The sequence below is a fragment of the Megascapheus bottae genome, chromosome 6 (assembly GCF_031878675.1).
Source record: "Megascapheus bottae isolate mThoBot1 chromosome 6, mThoBot2.hap1, whole genome shotgun sequence".
In the NCBI taxonomy this organism is placed as follows: Eukaryota; Metazoa; Chordata; class Mammalia; order Rodentia; family Geomyidae; genus Megascapheus; species Megascapheus bottae.
The window spans coordinates 49,638,577-49,657,024 of NC_143514.1; the positions used below are offsets into that span (position 1 = coordinate 49,638,577).

The following is an 18,448-nucleotide window of genomic DNA, read 5'->3' on the forward strand; positions in this document are numbered from 1 at the left end:
ACTACGTCCAGGACCCGTGCGTGCGCGGCCCGCCGCATCGGCGCGCACTCCGGGCCCGCAGCACGAGCACGGAGCACCGCGGAGGAGCGCAGCCAGTCACTAGCCCTGACCGGCCCGAGCCCAGCTCCGGGAACTCCGTGGTCCTCTACCTCCAGCTCCTCTAGGGGGACGCAGAACAGACAGGTCTTTTCGGCGCCAGGCCTCAGTGTCACCATGTGTGGGAAGAGGGCCGATCTTGGCCTAGGAGATTTTGCATGGGTGGGCGTCCGGGACCCTGTGGGTCAACAGGGCCTAGACAGCAGGGAGAGCCCGCTCCTGCACACATTAAGAGCATGGTGCGTGGGGTCTGGTGGGTTGCAGGCTGAGGTAGATGTGGCATTTGATGTTAACCTATTTTAGAAATGACGACTAATCAGTGACCAGCCCAGACCTTGATCTCAGGGACACAGGGGTCCGCTTTCTAAAGCTTTTGTGTTATGTTCTTTTTGCAGAACCAACACGCTCTGATCCCACATCATGCATTGCGAGGTGGCCGAGGCACTTTTCGACAAGAGGCCTAAGGAGGCGCCTGGGGCACCAGGCCCCAGCCTCAGCCTTGGGTCTGCCAGTGTCAGTGCACACATGGCCTTCAGGATTACTGTGAGTGGAGGCAGTTGTGGGGCTATGGGCCCTCGAGACCTGCTACCTCCGTCGCCCATGCCAACATCTCGCTCCCACGAACTCCTTCGCCCCCGGAGTCCTAGAGACTACAGCCTGTCCAAGGTTGCCACTGGGAAGGGTGAGTCTGGCCCTACCAACATGCCTGGCTGTGGGTATGAAAAGCTTCAGGTTGCCTCTGCCACCACTTTCTGCCTTGGTAGAGTTCCGTCAGAGAACTTGATGGAACTCGGGAGAAAATTCCACCAACTTCTCTGAAATGAAGCCGGTTTTAGGGAAGTATCCTATTTAAACTTAGTGTGTTTTAGGGGAAATGTGTGAATAGAAAGCTCAGATTGTATGTTTCTGATAAAAGTTGTGTGAAACATTAAAATTTTTTTATGTTAGGGGGAGTAGTGACTCCTGTACGGGATATTTGTTTCTGAATAGCTGAAAGCCAACTTTGAAGTATTCTCATCATCTTAAATAACAAAAACCAGAGGCCTTCTGTAGGACCTCTCCTTTCTATGGACCCCAGTTTTCCTGTCTGTCAAGTGAAGAATTTATCATACCAGATGATTTCTAGATTCCTGATGGAAAAGTTTCTGAATCCATTATTTAGTCTGACTTTTCTGTACATAGCACTGGTGAAGTGCAGTCCTGAGCTGAAGTCACTTTGCAGTGCCATCTGCTGTGATAAAGCTGATGAGGGGAAGGCAGGCACACAATAACTATAGGTGAACATGTTCTCAGGAACATGTTCATCTCAGGTCCCAGTTAACTATTCTTGAGCTGCTTTTTATAGGTTTCATACCGACAGATAATTAACTAGAAATTGGGGAAAATGTTAAGGTGCCTTGCACATCCTGTCTTTTTAAAAAATTTTCTCCTTTGGGGGGAGGGAAATGGGTACCAAGACATGTGAAAGGGTATCAATGTATGTGAATTAATGCACCCTCTATCTGGCAAATATCATGTAACCCTTTTACTAATTACAATAAAAAAATAAAAAATAAATAAAAAATTTTCTCCTTTGGGAGAAAAAGAATCCTTGGGATTTGATTATATCAGCATCTATCTTGATTTTCTTTCTAGAAAATCATTCTAGGCATTTCAGTGGAAAATAAAGCCAGTATTTTATGTCTTAGGCATAACTTCCTTAGCATTAGCCTGGTCCCTTGGAGGAGTAGGCACCTTGTCTCTTAGTCTGGGTCTGATCAAATGAAATAAACAGTGTGTGTGTGTGTGTGTGTTCTTATTAACAATAACAACAACAACAACAAAAAACAGTGTAGAAGAGAACCACTTTTTGTCAGCTTGTTTGAAATGTCAATCTTTTTTCTAAGACATGCAGGTATTTTTTTTTCCAGAAGGATAGATGTTTAAAAAAATGACTGTTGAGTTTTTATTGATGTCTCCTATTAGAAAAAGAGGTGGGATAGTGGTGGTGGAGAGATAGGAGGGCTGCATAGCAAGGTATGAGCAATGTTAGCTGCATGAGTCCCCTGGTTTGCCTATTTTCACACATAGTCTTCCTGTATACTTATAATCTCCTGCAATGCTTTTTTTTTGGGAGGGGGGTTCTTTAACAGTTCAGTTGTCATCTGAAAATCAAATTCTGTACAGCCCTAGTGAATGGCTGTTCCTAATATGATTGTTCTTTCACATTGTGGTTAGAGGCCTTTTATCTGAAGATTTGTGTATGATTTTCCTACTTTTATTCCTGCTAACCTTAATTATTTTTATCCATCCTGCTAGGTCTATAATAGAGATCTTTATGTCAGGACTACATTTGGAAAGGGCAGATAATAGAGGCACAGGAAGTAGAGTCTCTTTCTTTGTACTCCAAACTGGTCTCTCTGTTTACGGATTTTACTCAGGGTGATGCAAAGGTGGGAGAGATCACACCCATTTGAAAGATGAGGAAAGTGAATACGGTTCATAGTGGGGGAAGATCCCTGGCATGGCAGACAGGGGTTTGTAAGCTAGAGCTCTGGCTTAATCTAGTTTCAGAAGAGAAGAATGAGTGCTATGGGACCTGGGCTCTATGACACTATGGGAGATGCTCCTTCATGTCAGGCCAAGTGGTTTGATAGAACAGTTCTAGCAGAACTTCAGCAACCCTCTTAGAAAGAAATGTTGTTGAGGAAACGGAGCCCTCTTCCATTGTCTGCTCTCAGAAAAATAGTCCCCAGACCGTGCAACCTTTTGAATATACACTGTCCAGCCCCAAGCTCTCAGGCTTATTGGAAACAGACAAATAGGAATACCAATGGAAACATTTATTGACTATGCCAGAAATGATAAGATGTGTGGGACACTGCAAAGAATTTTCTCTCATTTATGAAAAATTTACCCTCAGACTGACTTGGAAAGATGAATGAGAGCATTTGGGATAACGACTAGGAAAGGACAACTCAGTACCTGGTTATTTTTAGGATTACAATGTACTGAATTTTCATTTTGCATGAGATGGAAAAACGTCCATCTCACAAGATAAATAAAATGAGAATTACAAGAATGCTTTATAGACTGAAACTGTAGAGGAGGTCACTTATATTATGTGCAGGCACCATGCTTGGGGCAATGGTACTGGATGCCAAGGTGACAGATTGAGGAGGGACATAATTTGATTTTTAAAATGTTGTATGTGAGGACACTAATAGTTGGCAGTAGCCAGAAGAGCCTGAGAAGTACCATACTTCAAGTCTTTCGTGTCCACTGCTGTCTGGTGACCAGTGAGAAGAACATATTGCTTAGTCTGAGATCAAGTTTCAGATGATCAGGTTTTCAGAGGAAGGGAGTAAGTTCTTGAACCCAGCAGTTTATCATATGTGTTTGGGTCCTATATGTTTCCCGATCCCACTGGGAGGCACTGGGTGTGATGTGACGTCATGGGCTAACATTGTCATCATTTACAATAAGAATCACGATCTGTTTATTGCTGAGTCCCGTTTATCCAGATTCCAAACAGCTGGGGAGGCCACGTTGCCAGATGCTGCAGTTTTCTTTCTTATTATTAAACACCCAATCTTGCTTTTATAAGTCCTGACAAGGAAGGAAGGTAAACATCTGTGTTTTCTGCAGCAGACAGCTTTGTGGCGATGGCCTGATGATGCTGTTCTGTGTTCAGTACTTTGCAGTTTCCAGGGTATTCCCACACATTCCCTCATCTGGCTCTGCCTACCTTGTAGGCTCTGCTGATAGAACAGATGCAGCAGTGCTTAATTATCTATAAAGTTTAGAATAAACCTTGAGTTTCACTGATAGGACTCTTTTGTATAGATGAACACACCAAGGACAGAGATTCTCAAAGCTCCCGTGGTTAAATGGCAGTTTTGGAGGCCTCCAGCTCCAAGTATTTGTTTCTGGGTCCACAACTTGTACCTTCTATGTGTATGTGTGTGTGTGTGTGTGAGTGTGTGTGCGTGTGCGCATGTGTGTGTGCTGACTGAGGACTGGCATCTACAGCAAGACTTTTAAACACTCCTAGAAAATTTATAACTTCTTTTTTTTGGCCTGGGTCTTCAGAAATTGTTATTATCTAGTCTCTGTGCCACGTCAGTAAGACTTTGTAGTTTACCAGGTGATTCTGTCCAGACCAGATAATGAAGTCACTGTTTAATTCACAGCCACTTTTTAACATGTACAAAGACTAAATTAATTTCATCCTAGCAAAAAAAGAGATTGATAATTGCTGCAAATGTGAATTTTACTGTTAGTGAAAACAGCCACCATGACAGGGCTCTGTAAATGCCGAAAAATCGTCAATCTTGTAGCAAAAATAAAAAATAAAAGCAAAGCAATTATAGGTTGTGTGCATGGGAATTAGGGCTGGTGGGGGGAAGGAGCTCAACATGATGATTACCTGACAGAGTTTCTGTATCTGAGAAAGAGGCTACTATAATGTTCTAAGGAGGCTTGGACCAGTGCACCCGTAAAAGAAAGGTATGAGTTATTTTTAAAGCATTTCCCCCCTCTGACTCGGGTGGGCAATTTGCTTGCGTGTCATCTATTTTAAAGTGCTGGTCCTGTGATCCGGAAATAATCGGATCCATTTTTTCTTGGTGTGTGCTTGAAGTTTCAAATAAGGGGGAGAAAAACCTGCTGGCCAAATGTCAGGCCCATGAGACAAAGAGAAATAAGTATGTGTGTGGGTATACAAATGAGATAGGAGCATGTTGCGTCTGCAGTCATAAGAGTTATGTATCCGACAAATCTTTTATAGACATGTAGCGGAAATACAATTCCCAAAGATTCCTTAAGAATCTTATGTGGCTAGAATTTCTCTTCCCTTTCTGCTTCCCAAGCTCTCTAGAAGCTGCTTAAGACTTGGCTGCCCAAATGGAAAGGGAACCATCACAGGAGACTTAATTTAGGCCTCGTTTTTTCTTCTTAGTTTACCTGTAGTGTGCTTAACTGGGCTGAGCTCTTAGGATACTCTCCAGTGGAATGAAATTGATAAAGTATGTTGTTTTGTGTAAATTTCTTTGTATTCTGTGGTTTTTCTTCACACTTATCTTGGGGGGAACAAAACAAAGCAAAAACAAAACAAAAAAATCAAATCAAAACCAACTACCCATTCTGGAGTTATTCCTCCCCTTGCGTTTCATTTTCGTGAGAAGCCAAGTGAACCAGCACACTTATTTTTACAGTGCGTTAAAATCCCATTACAGGCATAAGTGCACAATGAATCATTTAAATATATTCCTATGTGCTTTGTTCTGATGTTGCATAATTATCATCATTTTCTTTGGTTTTATTTCGTGGACTTTGGCTGGTATCCTAGAAGAGAAGAGGAAACTGACATTTGGAATAGGAGTTTTCAATCCATTTTTGGATAAAATTACGGAAAAACAGCAATGAACAAACTTTATTTAGAAGTTGACCAGTGACAATTGATAACTGTGGCTTTTGCATAAAGAAGATATTTTCTATTTTTCCTAGTTGTCTCAGAAAACGGTTACCTATTTTGAAATTGGTATGATGGTATTTCAACCTCACCTTACATATACATTTAGAGTCAAAGTTTGATTATCGTATGTGGTTTGCTAATTTCTCTTCTTAATGTAGATTTTAGTTGCAATTAGTTTGGCCCTAGAGAGTTGTTTTGTTTCTTTTGATAGGGGGTAGTTTATTTGTGTGTCTAAAGAAACAAAGACATTTAGTTCATCAGAGAGAAGAAATGAAACAAACTGCAATGGGCTTTGAAAAGTTTGATTGCCTGTTGAAAAAAAACAAGCTATAACACTAGGCCAGGAAAAAGGCAGACTCCCGAAATACTTGAGCTGTGCACAGTCATTGTGCTAATGATTCTAGCAGTTTAAAAACGGACTTCTTGTTTATCAACAGCCACTGCCCAAATTAATAGTTTACAATGGTGGGGGGAGGAAGCTTTTAGCATTGGAGGCAAAGTCCGAGGACTCATAGCTGAGTTACTGAGTAAGGAAAGCAGAGAAAGGGGGTGGGGGAGCGATTTGTGGCTGCTTTGGTCTCCCAAAGCCTTATTTATAAGAAACTGAAAGAAAACAGAGGTTGGGCAGGGGAGGGGGTGGAGAGAATGCAGCTATAACCCAGTGGTCTTATAGTTTAAAGTCACTGAACGCATCTGTTTTCTTCTTTCTCATCTTTTTAAACTCAAAAGAGTTGATCCTTCAGAAAGTTCCGGCAGATTGGGCAGCTTGTGTTAGCATTATGAGTTGTGTTTTAAAAGTCAGCGTTTGAATCAGATGCATGGAGAGGAGAGGAGCCCTTCAGTCTATTAACTGAATAACGCATTTCCTGTATGGCCTGAATTTATTTGTGGTTATGGCCAGGATTGCTTGGAGTACACACATGTACCATTGTGCAGCTTCTATGCACAGGGGCCAAGTCTTTGGCTTTGAGACTCAGTTTCCCGTTTCCCTGTCGGTAAAACAGGTAGCAGTTTGATTGGGTGATCCATAGCTCTGTCTTGCTGTGATATTTCAGGATTTCATACTAAATGAGCCAAGAGGTTGGGAAGGATCCCGGTTATAGGGAGAAGCTGCCTTTGTCTCAGGCTTTGACATCTCTTCTTGAAAATGTTCTACTAGAAAGTTAACTCTTCCTTGTAACATAGGTGGAATGGGAAGAAGGTCAATAGGTATGGGGCAGGCCAAATAGGGTATAACTGTGATCACATTTAACTTTCCCCAGCAGCTCTATGTAGAAAGGAAAAGAGGCATTACTCTTAATTTTACAAATGTGGAAGTTGGGACTAGGAAAGTAAAGTGACTTGTCCAAGGTTGTGTAGACAGTGATAGCTGAGTCTTGGATTTGAATTCAGGTCTGTCTGAAAGCAGGCCTGTATTTTCCCCTGTAGTACTCTGCTTTTGAAGATCCATCTTTAAAATCCAAGCTGTATGGGTGTGACATGTTAGGGGAAGGAGTAGGAAGCTCCTAGGATCAGTGCTTTCTGAGTCTCAGCTAGAAGGCTAAGGTATGACATTCGCTGCTTTGTTAGGTCACTATCTGCCTCCTGTTGCAGCAAGAGCAGGAGAGAAGGAGAAGGGTCCAAAGTAGAAGTTGGATCTTTAACAAACTGGAGGCTGATGAGGATCTCTGGGGCTATCGAGGATCCCCTTCTCTGAGACAGCACGAGCTCATCCCCATTGGTCATTAAAGGTTACAAGCCCATTCTGAGTGTTTCTTGCAGTGTGGGGAGACTCCTTACTGAGGCTAGTTGTGGTCTCCTTTCTGCTGCTTCTAGAACATGTGCTGAATATTCTTCCCCTGCCCCCGATGCTGGGTTATAGAGTACGTACTTGATCATTGTGACTTGGGGTTTCATTAAACAATTATTTTTGTTCTGAGCATTTGCGTTTGGTGGATTGAAGGCTAAGGAGAAGAACAGGGCAGGAATGGGAATGATCTAGACCACTTGTTTATAGAAAATGGGAAGTGATGAGCCAAATGGCACCCACTGGAAGGCAGAGATCCCTCAGCCAGGCTTGAACTGTCCAGTGTGTTTACCAGTGTGCATTCTCAGGAAATCTCACATTCTGAAAGGAGAGATGAAGTGCCTCTTTGGTCCCTCTGCTCTGATAATGAGAAGCAAATACAGAAGTACCAGGATTGGTCCTGTTGCAGTATTGCTCAGTTCTTCCTATTTGTGACTTTTTTTTTTCTTAGCAACTACATTACTTTTGAGACATTGTTGCATTTGTTTTTAAATAACAGGTCTACTGGAAAATAGGGCTTTAGCAAGAAACTAGGGAGGAACGTAAACCTGCCTTAGAAAAGACAGATTACATTTGCTGTTTTAAGCTCTCCAGAGGGCTAGAGATTAGGTTTATTTTGGAACATGGCTGGACTATATGAATTACTTCTCTGAGCATCGGGTATTTAATACCTAGTAGGAGTTTCTATAAGAGCTGATGATGTATTTTGCCGACATCCTAACCCTGTAAATAAATTACACGTGCCGGCAGAGACTTCCAGGATCCACTGTGTCAATTGAAGCTTAATTTTTATCCCAAACTACTTAATACTTTTGTCCTAGTGAGCAGAGAAAGTTCGTCTAGCAACAGCCCCATTCCCAGATGTAGGTGCACACAAGGGCCAGTGCCCAGGCTTCTGTTGAGCTGCAACTCTGCCTCAGTTTTTGGTGACTAAGTAGTGTCAGTCTTCTCAAGTCCAACCCTCAAGGCAGGGAATGATAATATAATTTTAAGTGTATCATAAAAATGAAACTCAATCGCTTCCACTCCCCAAACCTGTCTCACTCCCCCTCTCTCTGGAGAAAATGGCTGAAATTGTATGTTTCATCTTAAGACTGCCTGTACATTTTATCTCCTTCGAGTGCAAAGCCCAGGTAATAATGCTGGCATTTCCAGTGCGAAACAAAATAGGGTTCTAATTTGGAGACACTATTAAATATTTCATGCTTCAACCAAACTCAATTCTTTTTTCCTATAATAAGTTTAAATATTAATTCTCTGGAATGTCAGATGCCTAAAGCTAGGCATTTAGTGATCCCTAGTTTCAAGTATCTCGAAGAAGGTTTATGAAACAGGATATTTCTCTGGGAGGGATGAGTAGTGTGTTTCAGAGATATCTGAGTTCAAGGCAGTGTCTTCTGATTTACTTTTTAAAGGGAAAAGGTCATAAAATAAGTTGCTTTATGTGCTGAAGGATTAAGTGGCTTAGGCTGAAATAACAGGGACTTTACTGGTTTCTTCCCCCTCCCCCGTTATATTTTAACAATGCTTTTTTGGGGAGGGGGGTGGGTCATTTTCCCTCGCCTGTTTGTCTCCTCCTCCAATCCGCCCCCCTCCCGCCAGCCAGATGGCTTTAATTCTAACCAAATCCCACGCTGAGGCCAAATGATTGATCAAACAGTCATTTGTACTTACGTAGTGCTCTTTGTGAGAATATCTCCACACTGAAGCTTCTAGTGGGGCAGCCTTCTTTTTTAGAGCAGTCAAACAGTTTATTTCAAGCAGATCGGGGCTGGGGATTGGAAAAGTTGGGGTACAGAAGTAGATACAGAGCTGAAATCTTGGACATTGAATCTTCTTGTAGGGGTTTTCTATTTTAATTTGGACAGCAGGGATATCTGATTTTTTAAACACAAAGACAGAAATTGTTTCACTCATCTCATGAGAATAGTATACTTTTTCTCCCAATACTGTGATTATTTGAATTCAGGGCCTTGCACTTTTTTGTTTTTTGTTTTTAAAATATTACTCTACTTTATAATAGTAAGAAACTGGAAACAAATGTCCAAAGCTGATTTCAAAAAAAAAAAACCAGAGGGTAATGGGTACCAAGACATGTGAAAGGGTATCAATGTATATGAATTAATGCACCTTCTATCTGGCAAATATCATGTAACCCTTTTACTAATTACAATAAAAAAAAACTGGGAATATTGTGAGCCATAAAATAGAATTGTGAACCATCATTAAAAACATGTGTAAAATTATTTATTGATATGTACACCTTTAGTTTTAGATAATACCAATATCTTGCTATCAGTTTTCCACCTTCAAACCTCCTACAACTCTTTTTTTTTTTTTTGCCAGTCCTGGGCTTGAGCTCAGGGCCTGAGCACTGTCCTTGGACTTTCTCAAGGCTAGAGCTCTACCACTTGAGCCTCAGCACCACTTCTGGCTTTTTTCTATGTATGTGGTACCGAGGAATCGAACCCGGGTCTTCATGCATGCTAGGCAAGTACTTTAACCACTAGGCCAAACTCCCGGCCCTCCTACAACTCTTTACCACTTCTTCTGCAGATGAAATTTGCTTCCTACTTTATTGAGGCATCTCTATTAGAAGAGACTTCAGTAGTTTCTTACCACATTTCAGCCAGCATATCTGCCACTATGCTTCTCTCTTGTCCAAATAGCTGAGATTCCCCAGTGAAGACCAAACCCTTCATGTGAGCACAAGACTTGCCCCGCTGCACTATCTGTTCAGAAGTTGTATGCTACTGCAACAAAATGAAAGTGCTTTGAATCTTATAAACTAAATAGAATGACCAGTTTTGAGCAGTCTTGAACAGTAGAGGCATAAGCAGGTCTTCATACTCTCTACACAGGTACTCTAACACCTAAGCATATCCCTAACCTTTTAGGAGTGTGTGTGTGTGTGTGTGTGTGTGTGTGTGTGTGTGTGTGTGTGTGTGTGTGTGTGGTGTTTGTGCTGGACCTAGGTATTGAACTCAGGGCCTCAGTGTGTCCCTGGGATTTTGCTCAAGGCTAATGCTCTATCAATTGAACCACAGCTCCACTTCCAGCTTTTTGGTGCTTAATTGGAAATAATAGTCTCATGGACTTTCTTGGCAAGGATGGCTTTGACCCATGATCCTGTTATTCAGCCTCCTAAGTAGTTAATATTAGATTTGTGAGCCAGTGGTGCCCAGTTAGTTTTTTTTAAAAACGGGTTGGTATTTATTTATTTATTTTTGGCAGTACGGGTATTTGAACTCAAGGCCATATCTTTGCTAGGTAGATGCTCTACCGCTGGGCCTTACTTCTAGCCATCTTTGGTTATTTGTGAGATAGGATCTCATGTTTATGTCTGGGCTGACACGGACTGTGATTCTCCAATATTTAAGCTTCTTGTGAAACAGCATGCTTTTTATTAGTTGAGATATGTGGTCTTGCACACTTTTTGCCTGGGCTGGCCTCAATCCACAGTTTCCCTGATCTTTACCTTCTAAGTAGTTCAGGTTACATATGTGAGCCATTGTGCTCAGTTTTTATTTATTTATTTAGCTAGTCCCAGGGCTTCAACTCAGGGCCTAGGCACTGTCCTTGGGCTTTCTTAAGGCTAGAGCTCTACCACTTGAGCCACAGCACCACTTCTGGCTTTTTCTATGTATGTGGTACCAAGGACTCAAACCTGGGTCTTTGTGCATGCTAGGCAAGCACTCTGCCACTCGGTCCAACTCCCAGCCTGTGCTCAGTTTAGCCATATGTTTTTAATGCTCATTGATGGAAAAAATAACTAGTGAAGTTTATCCACTAATTTTAGGAGTTCTTTTAAATAAATTTGTGTTTTTTCAAGCATAGTTGCACTAACACACATCTGAAGAGACATGAATTTGTCCTACAGATTGTTCTGGGTATGTTCTTTAAAGATCTTCCCAGAAGCTACAGCTTGGTTTTTAGGTTGGTGACCAGTTGGCAGTGGAAAATCCTGAGCTCTCGTCTGACCTTTCATCTGAGGCTTCCTATCATCCTGCTCTGTTTTCCTCTCAATAAATTTTCTTTTTAGATGATAACTTGGGTTTAACTCAGCATCTTGTATTCATTTGTCTGGCTTGATTATGTTCTACTGTTGAGCCATGTCTCTATCCTGGCTTTTTGCTGGTGGTTTTGGAGATGGAGTTTTCAGACTTTTCTTCACAGGCTGGCTTTGATCCTGATTAGTTAGGATCACTGGCATGAGCCCCTGGCATCCTGACATCTTCCATCTTTGCTGATATCTGCTTTGCTTGTTCCTCATTAAAAGCAGACTTTTCTTTATACAGCCTTAGACCTGGAAATTTATCTTTGCTTGTCCTTCTCTTATGAATTGTAAGCTTCTTTTTACTCATCTGCGTGCTACCTTAAATTGTTTCTGGAATGAGTAGGAAAATAAAGAGCTAATCCTCTAATAGTTATCATTCTTCCAGTATGTTCAAAACCAGGTCTGGCCTGAAGTATCTCAGAAGTATTTGGGGTGCTGTTGATATGGAATCAAGTTACCAGGTATATTATTTCCCATTATATTAATTTAGGGGCCTTGGGTCAGTTATTGAGCTTTCTGGATTTCAACAGCCTTATCTGTAAGCTGGCACAGTCCCAGCAGGTGATGATGATAATAATATGAGTTAATATACATGCAAGTCTCCATGTACACATAACAATGCATACAGGGACTAAACACAACATATGTATAGACTAGTACATGATATGTGCTCAGTGTTGAGATTACAGTTATTGTCACCACATAAATGCTGATGGAACCAGCATTGTCCCCCTTCCTTCCTACGATACGGATTCTATGTATTCTTCATGATCCAGCTCAATTGTCACCTCTTGCTAGATGCCTTCTCTTTCTGTTGTTCTTCCTTCTGCCAAGCACTGCCCATATTCCATGAGGATTATTTATTTAGAATATCCTTGAGGACAAGGACAGAGTGTCATTTTCCCTGTGCCCCAGATGCCCAACACAGGCCAGGAAGGTGAGGGATGGGACCCATTCCAGTCCTTGCCCTCAAGGAGTTGGGCCTGTTGCTTGTCAAGGAGAGTATATTTGATGTTCCTTCCTTTCCTTCAAGATTGGACACAGGGAAGCTCTCTGCCCCTTGAAGCTCCTGTGCCTGTGCTCAGCACTATTCAGACAGCCATGTTCTCTTTGTAGCACCATCATGGGCTCTGCCCTAACTTACAGGGTGAATCTGGGCAGTCTCACTCTTCTAGGTCTCCCTTTCCCCTTTGTGTTGGGTAGGGTTGGCTTAAGGGTTGGAAGGTTCTTATACCATGAATCTTTGGAATGTCCAGACTATGGGCCAGATGGAGGAGAGGATCCAGGCTGATAACTGTGCTGAAGTGACTGGCCAACAGATTATTGGCCAGGACAGTGGACACTTTCTGCTTCACACTGTTCTCCCTTACAGACAAGGCCACAGGCAGTGTGACATGGGTTTCATCTTGTAGTTTAAAGAACAGATATTGGTGGTTGTTACATAGCTGACCCAGATTTCTCTAGGATGAAGAGCTTTGGACCAAATGTTTAAATTGAGAGCTGAGAACCAGACAATGGCAGTTCTTAGATCCCATTGGGGTGAGATAGATGTCCATACTGCACAAAAGGTTTAGAATAGAGTCCCTAGGGATTGTATTGACCTCCTGGTCCTTCTCTGGGCACCTGTGGGCCTTGAAAACTGAAATTTTTTTCAAGTCATGCTATTTTCCCAGTCCTATGAGGTTCAGAAAGGCCATATTATTTGTGCAAAAATAGCCATGGAACTTTAGAGTCAGAACTAGGTTCAGATTCTGACTGTACCCACTGGCTAGAAGTTGGGCAAGTTCATTGAACTCTGTACCTCCACTTTCCTCATCTCCGAAGTGGAGGAAGTACTTCTCCCTACCATAGATGTGAGGATTGAGATAAGAAGTCTATAGAGCACATGGCTGGGCTGGCACATGGCTGGTACTTTAGTTACAGAGAGTGAAGTTGTTGGTCTTTCAGAGAAGCAGAGCCAAGACTAAGTCCCAAACTGACGGCCACTGTCTCTGCTACACTTTATCACCTCATCCCTTTACACTATGCATTTTTCTTCGATGGAATTAAAGAGTAAGGACTTTGAAGTCAGACTGATTGGCTGCCATCTTGTCCTCATTTAGGGACAGTGTAGGAATAGCTATCCTTTGCTAAGGTGGAGGTGGGCAGCCTCAGCTCATTCCATGGACAGGCTCTAGTTCTGAGTTTGAAGATAGATGTTCATGCAGCTGGTGATGCTGCAGCTGGCGTTTACTAGAATGGGCAGGAGGCTTGTTTGTGGGGTGAGCTCAGATGCACAGACTCTTCTCCCTACTCTGGTTTAATGGGTTGGGAGTTACTGTTAACCCCAGCATCCTGCTGAATTACCTCTGTTCTTCCTCTCCAAGTTAAGGTGCTGTTACTTCTCTGTTCTGCATGTCCCATGCATACCCGTCTCTGGCTTCTACTTGTTAATCCCTGATGAATTGATGTCTTTACATTCACTTCTCTGAGCGATATCACCAATCTCATTTCACAGTTGAAGACCACCAAGTCCCAGAGGGGCTAAGGGACCTCCTCTCCAAACACTAGAGTTGGCAGATACCCTCTGCAGCTGACCCTTTCTTATTTCTTGTCACTTCCTCTGGTGCTGCTGCCTTGATCTGACCCGTTTCTCACAGTTGAAAAACTGCCTTCTCCAATCAGAATTAATGGTATCTTCCTTCAACTTCTGACTGCCCTTTGTCACTTTTTTCTTTAGGAACAGTTTTCAGGTACTCAACTTTACGTTCTCTCATGGGACTCTTTGGAGGCAGGGTCTGTGATGAGCACACCATCTAACTTATGGAGTATGGTCCAGAGGGTGGAATGAATGCAGATCCCATCAGTGTTAATCTCTCCAGGAGATTAGGGCTTCCTGGGAAGTTTCCAAGTAGATTTTCAGTATAGGTCCCTAGAGTGGCTTCAGGTTTGTAAGCTTCAATTCCTGACTGGCACCACCATGGGGCAAAAGATCCCTGTTGTTAGGGGATATGGAATGGGGTGTGTGAAAATGTCTTGAATACTGGGAAGCTGTTCCTGTTTTGGTAGGTTATTACTACTTATTGAATGCCTGCTGGGTTATACATTCTATGTTCAGCCCTGGGACACTATGGCAGACGAATAGACCTTATGGGAACAGAGATTGCAGTCTGGAAGGCAAGTAAAAAGTGAGTGCTTACAGGACCCTCCCAATAAATCAGGTCTTCCAGTCCCTATCTGTGCAGGTCATCACCTTCTTGGCTTTCTGACCTAAGTAGAATCTTGTCCTCTTGCTAGCCTCATCCTTGTGACCTCAGACAATTTCACTGAGCCTTGGCTTTCCCGGTATAAAATGGAAATATTTGCTAGCTCCCTTGGCTTGTGTGACAAACAGTGAGTAAGGTTAAAGTAGAAGGAGGCTCTGTTGGTGGTTGAGTCTCTGAAGACAGGTCGGTATGTCAGGACATTGGTGGTAGAGTTCATACAGGTTAGTCTGTCAGCAATAGGACGGCCTTGGACAGTCCTTTGCTGTATCTGTTACCAGTCCCTGCTTGCTTAAGTTTCTTTCAGTATCTCTGATTGCTGTGCACTCAGAATACAGAAGAACTGTTTGCCAGTGTAGTCAGGTAGATTTCCACAGTTTGATATTGTCAAACAGGTAGGAACCTTGGAGCTGCTTGAGACCCTCTTTCTCGTTATGATGTAATTACTTAGGTCTGAGACCAAGACTCAAACTTAGGACTTGCCACTTTTGCTGATTGACTAGTGCTTTACCAACTGAGCCATGCCTCCAACTTGATTTTTTTTTTAATTAAAAAGAATCATATAGGCCGGGAGTTTGGCCTAGTGGTAGTGTGCTTGCCTAGCATGCACGAAGACCGGGGTTTGATTCCTCGGTACCACATACATAGAAAAAAGCCAGAAATGGTGCTGAGGCTCAAGTGGTAGAGCTCTTTATAGCCGGGCATGGTGGCTCATGCTTGTAATCCTAGCTACTCAAGAGGCTGAGATCTGAGGATCAAGGTCAAAGCCAGTCCGGGCAGTAAAGAACATGAGACTCTTATCTCCAATTAGCCACTAGAAAATGGGAAGTGAGGCTGTGGCTGTAGGGGTAGGGCAGTAGCCTTGAGCTGAAGAGTTCAGGGACAGAGCTTAGCCCCAGAGTTCAAGTCCCCTGACTACCACCACCAACAACAAAAAGAATCTTATAACCACTCCAATGAGTATAAATATAATTTCATAAGAACTTATATTTAATAATAACTAAGTAAAAATAAAAAATTGGTCTCTTAGTCCTATTAGCTACATTTCAAGTACTCAGTAAAGGAGTGAGGTGCGGCTCAAGTGGTAGAGTGCCTGCCTAGCAAGTGTGAGGCCCTAACTTCAAACCTAGTACTGCCAAAATAGAAAAAAAATCAGAAGTTCCATGTGGTTAGTGGCTATTACTGGACAATTCACATGTAGAACATTAAAAATTTTTTTTATGGGTCATGTGCCTGGCACATGTAGAACATTTCTGTTTTTCTAGAAAGTTCTGTTGAACTGCACAAGTCTAAGGGTCTAAGGTATCATTCTTTAATTTATAGATTTTTTTCTTCACACATTGATGCCATCTTAACTTTTGCTAAGCTATGTTCTTGGCTTCTACCTTGAGGAGCACCCAGTTAAGACAGATGAACACAGCAGCTTTGAAGGGGGGGGGCAATGTTCTGGTTATCAGATCTATCTTTTGTCAATGCAGATGTGAGTCTTGTAGTATGTTCTGCTGTCAGAATTCATAGACATTACTAGTAAAAGGTGGATTTGAGCAAGCTCTCTTGAGAGGTGGCCAGGTTGGTGTATGATCTTCTGATTGCTAGGAAAGAAGCCCAGAGCATATGGATGTTTCCTGCACTGTCTCTGAGCTGGGACTATAATGACGGTGGCCTATGCAGTAGCTTAGACAGGCAAGGAAAGATACTGTTTTATCTGTAGAGGTTCCTGACTTTTAGCAAATTACGATTTTACTATTAATCCTTCTTTGAGAGATGGCTAACCCTTTGAAGATAATAGAATTCATTAATCCTTACTTTATCCACTTCTGTGAGTACTTATAAATATAATAAGTAATGATTATTATAGAAAATTAGAAATTATAGATACATAGATCAACATAAATAATAATTTGCTTATAATCCTAACCCAGCCCTAACTATTGCTTATATGCACATATATATTATATATGTTGTTCTCTCATCTATATCTATATCTGTATCTATCTGTCTATCTATCTAGATGTAGATATATATTCCATTTTTTCTTTTATGTCTAATTGTATGTTTTTTTGTCTTTCTGAGGCAAGGTCTCATCATGTACCCAGATTGGCCATAAACTAGCTATGTACCCTCACATGGCCTTGAATTCATGATTCTTCTGCCTCAGCCTCCCCAGTACTGGGATCTCAGGTGTGTGAAACTTTGCCTGGCTATGGGCTTTTTCTTAAGCTTAACATCATAACACAATAAATGTTTTCTATGCTATTAATCTTTGTAAGTATCCCAAGATATATTAAACTTTGTAGAATTTGTCAGGTCCTTTTGAGTAAGTGAAACATTAAATGGTTCCAAATTCAGAAGACACAAAATGCGTCCCTTGAGAATGTCTCCTTTTTCTCTTTTTCTTAAACCTGGCTACTCACTCCTACAACTAGTGATGCCCAAAGCTTTAATTGGACTCTTGGAGATAGTTTATGTGCATACAAAACACGCATACACACAAACATACACACACCCCACCCCACAGTCATATAAGTTGTATATGCATACTTTTTAGGGGTTTTCAGCATTTCCCTTTGTAAAGACAGTGCTGTAGTGAATCTTTCTGAGGTGATTTTTGTTTGCATTTCAGATTATCTCCTTGGAATAGAGTCCCAGAGTGAGAGTTGTAGGGTAGTAACACCTAGCACTATTTCCACTTAGTCCTTGAGAAGGCTGCACTGATTTCATACCCATAGTCAGTATTTTCCCAGGGATAGGACAGATTTATCCACATCTTCACGAGAGCTTCAAGATGCCTTTACTAATTTGAAAGTGGAAACAACTGCTTATCATTTTACATTTGTTTGATTATCAGCATGTTAAAACCTACATTGTGTATTGATTCATAGTTTATTTTTCTTTTGCAAATAATATGTTATTTATGATGAGGATCTGAATATTTTACTTATACAATAAAATTGACATCTTTTGAAGTGTTTACATTCAGAATGTGAATGCCTTGTTCATCTTATTTGTGACTAGTGTTTTCATGAGTCTATTGTTTAAAAAACTTCTTTATAATGCTTTTGAAACAAAATTAATTATTTTTCTTGTGGTCATATTGCCAAGATTTTCCTTTGTCAGTTTCTTCTTTGCTTCTTTTTGTCACTTAACCGAGTCCCATTGTTTATTATTGTTACTATTTGTGGTAACTTGTATTAATGTCCTAAAATAAATTTTTATTTTTAACAAAAATTATGCCAAGCATAACTTTTTAAATAGCCCAATGCAATAAAGCTTTAAAGAGAGAATCTGCTTTTCACCATTTCTAAGAAATGTTGCATTCAATCCAGGAGACAGTGATGTCTGCCTCCAGGAGGCGCCAGTTATGTGGACTTATGTAAACATGGTAGTTCTGCATTGGACTCATTTAGATGTTATTTTCTAACGTCTTCTTTCATATATTTCAGAAAAAGAAAACTATCAATAGCTCATTCTTACATGCAGTCTCTCCTGGTCTAGTCCGTCTCTCAGCACATCACAAACATAATTCTTTTAATTCTCCCAGCAACCCTGTGAAGGCATTCCTGTTGTTATCTGTGATCTGAAGATGAAGAAACACATCAGAATAGAAAAGCTGTCTGTCTAAGACAACACAGCTGGTGAACCGTGAGGCTTAGACTTTTGAATAAAGATGAGGTTTGTTGTCCTCACTGACCAGTGGTCTCTAAAGCATCCCTTCCTCCCAGATCTCCCACCTGAGTTGGCCCCTCTTCTTCTGCTATAGTGTCTCCCAGTCCTTTGATTGAATAAGTATATGGATTAGATTGTGTGTGAAG

At 41.5% G+C, this 18,448-nt stretch overlaps 1 protein-coding gene across 1 annotated transcript in view; it reads left to right on the top strand.

The window, feature by feature from the left end:
* The first annotated feature begins 561 nt into the window (after positions 1-561).
* The window catches only part of LOC150061802 (zinc finger protein GLIS1-like), a 116,044-nt gene continuing 98,157 nt past the window's right edge, over positions 562-18,448 (top strand). Inside the window, exon 1 of the mRNA XM_090333989.1 lies at positions 562-778. Within this exon, the coding sequence (XP_090190115.1) occupies positions 622-778 (157 nt within the window). The 5' untranslated portion in view covers positions 562-621. The remainder of the gene's footprint in view (positions 779-18,448) is intronic.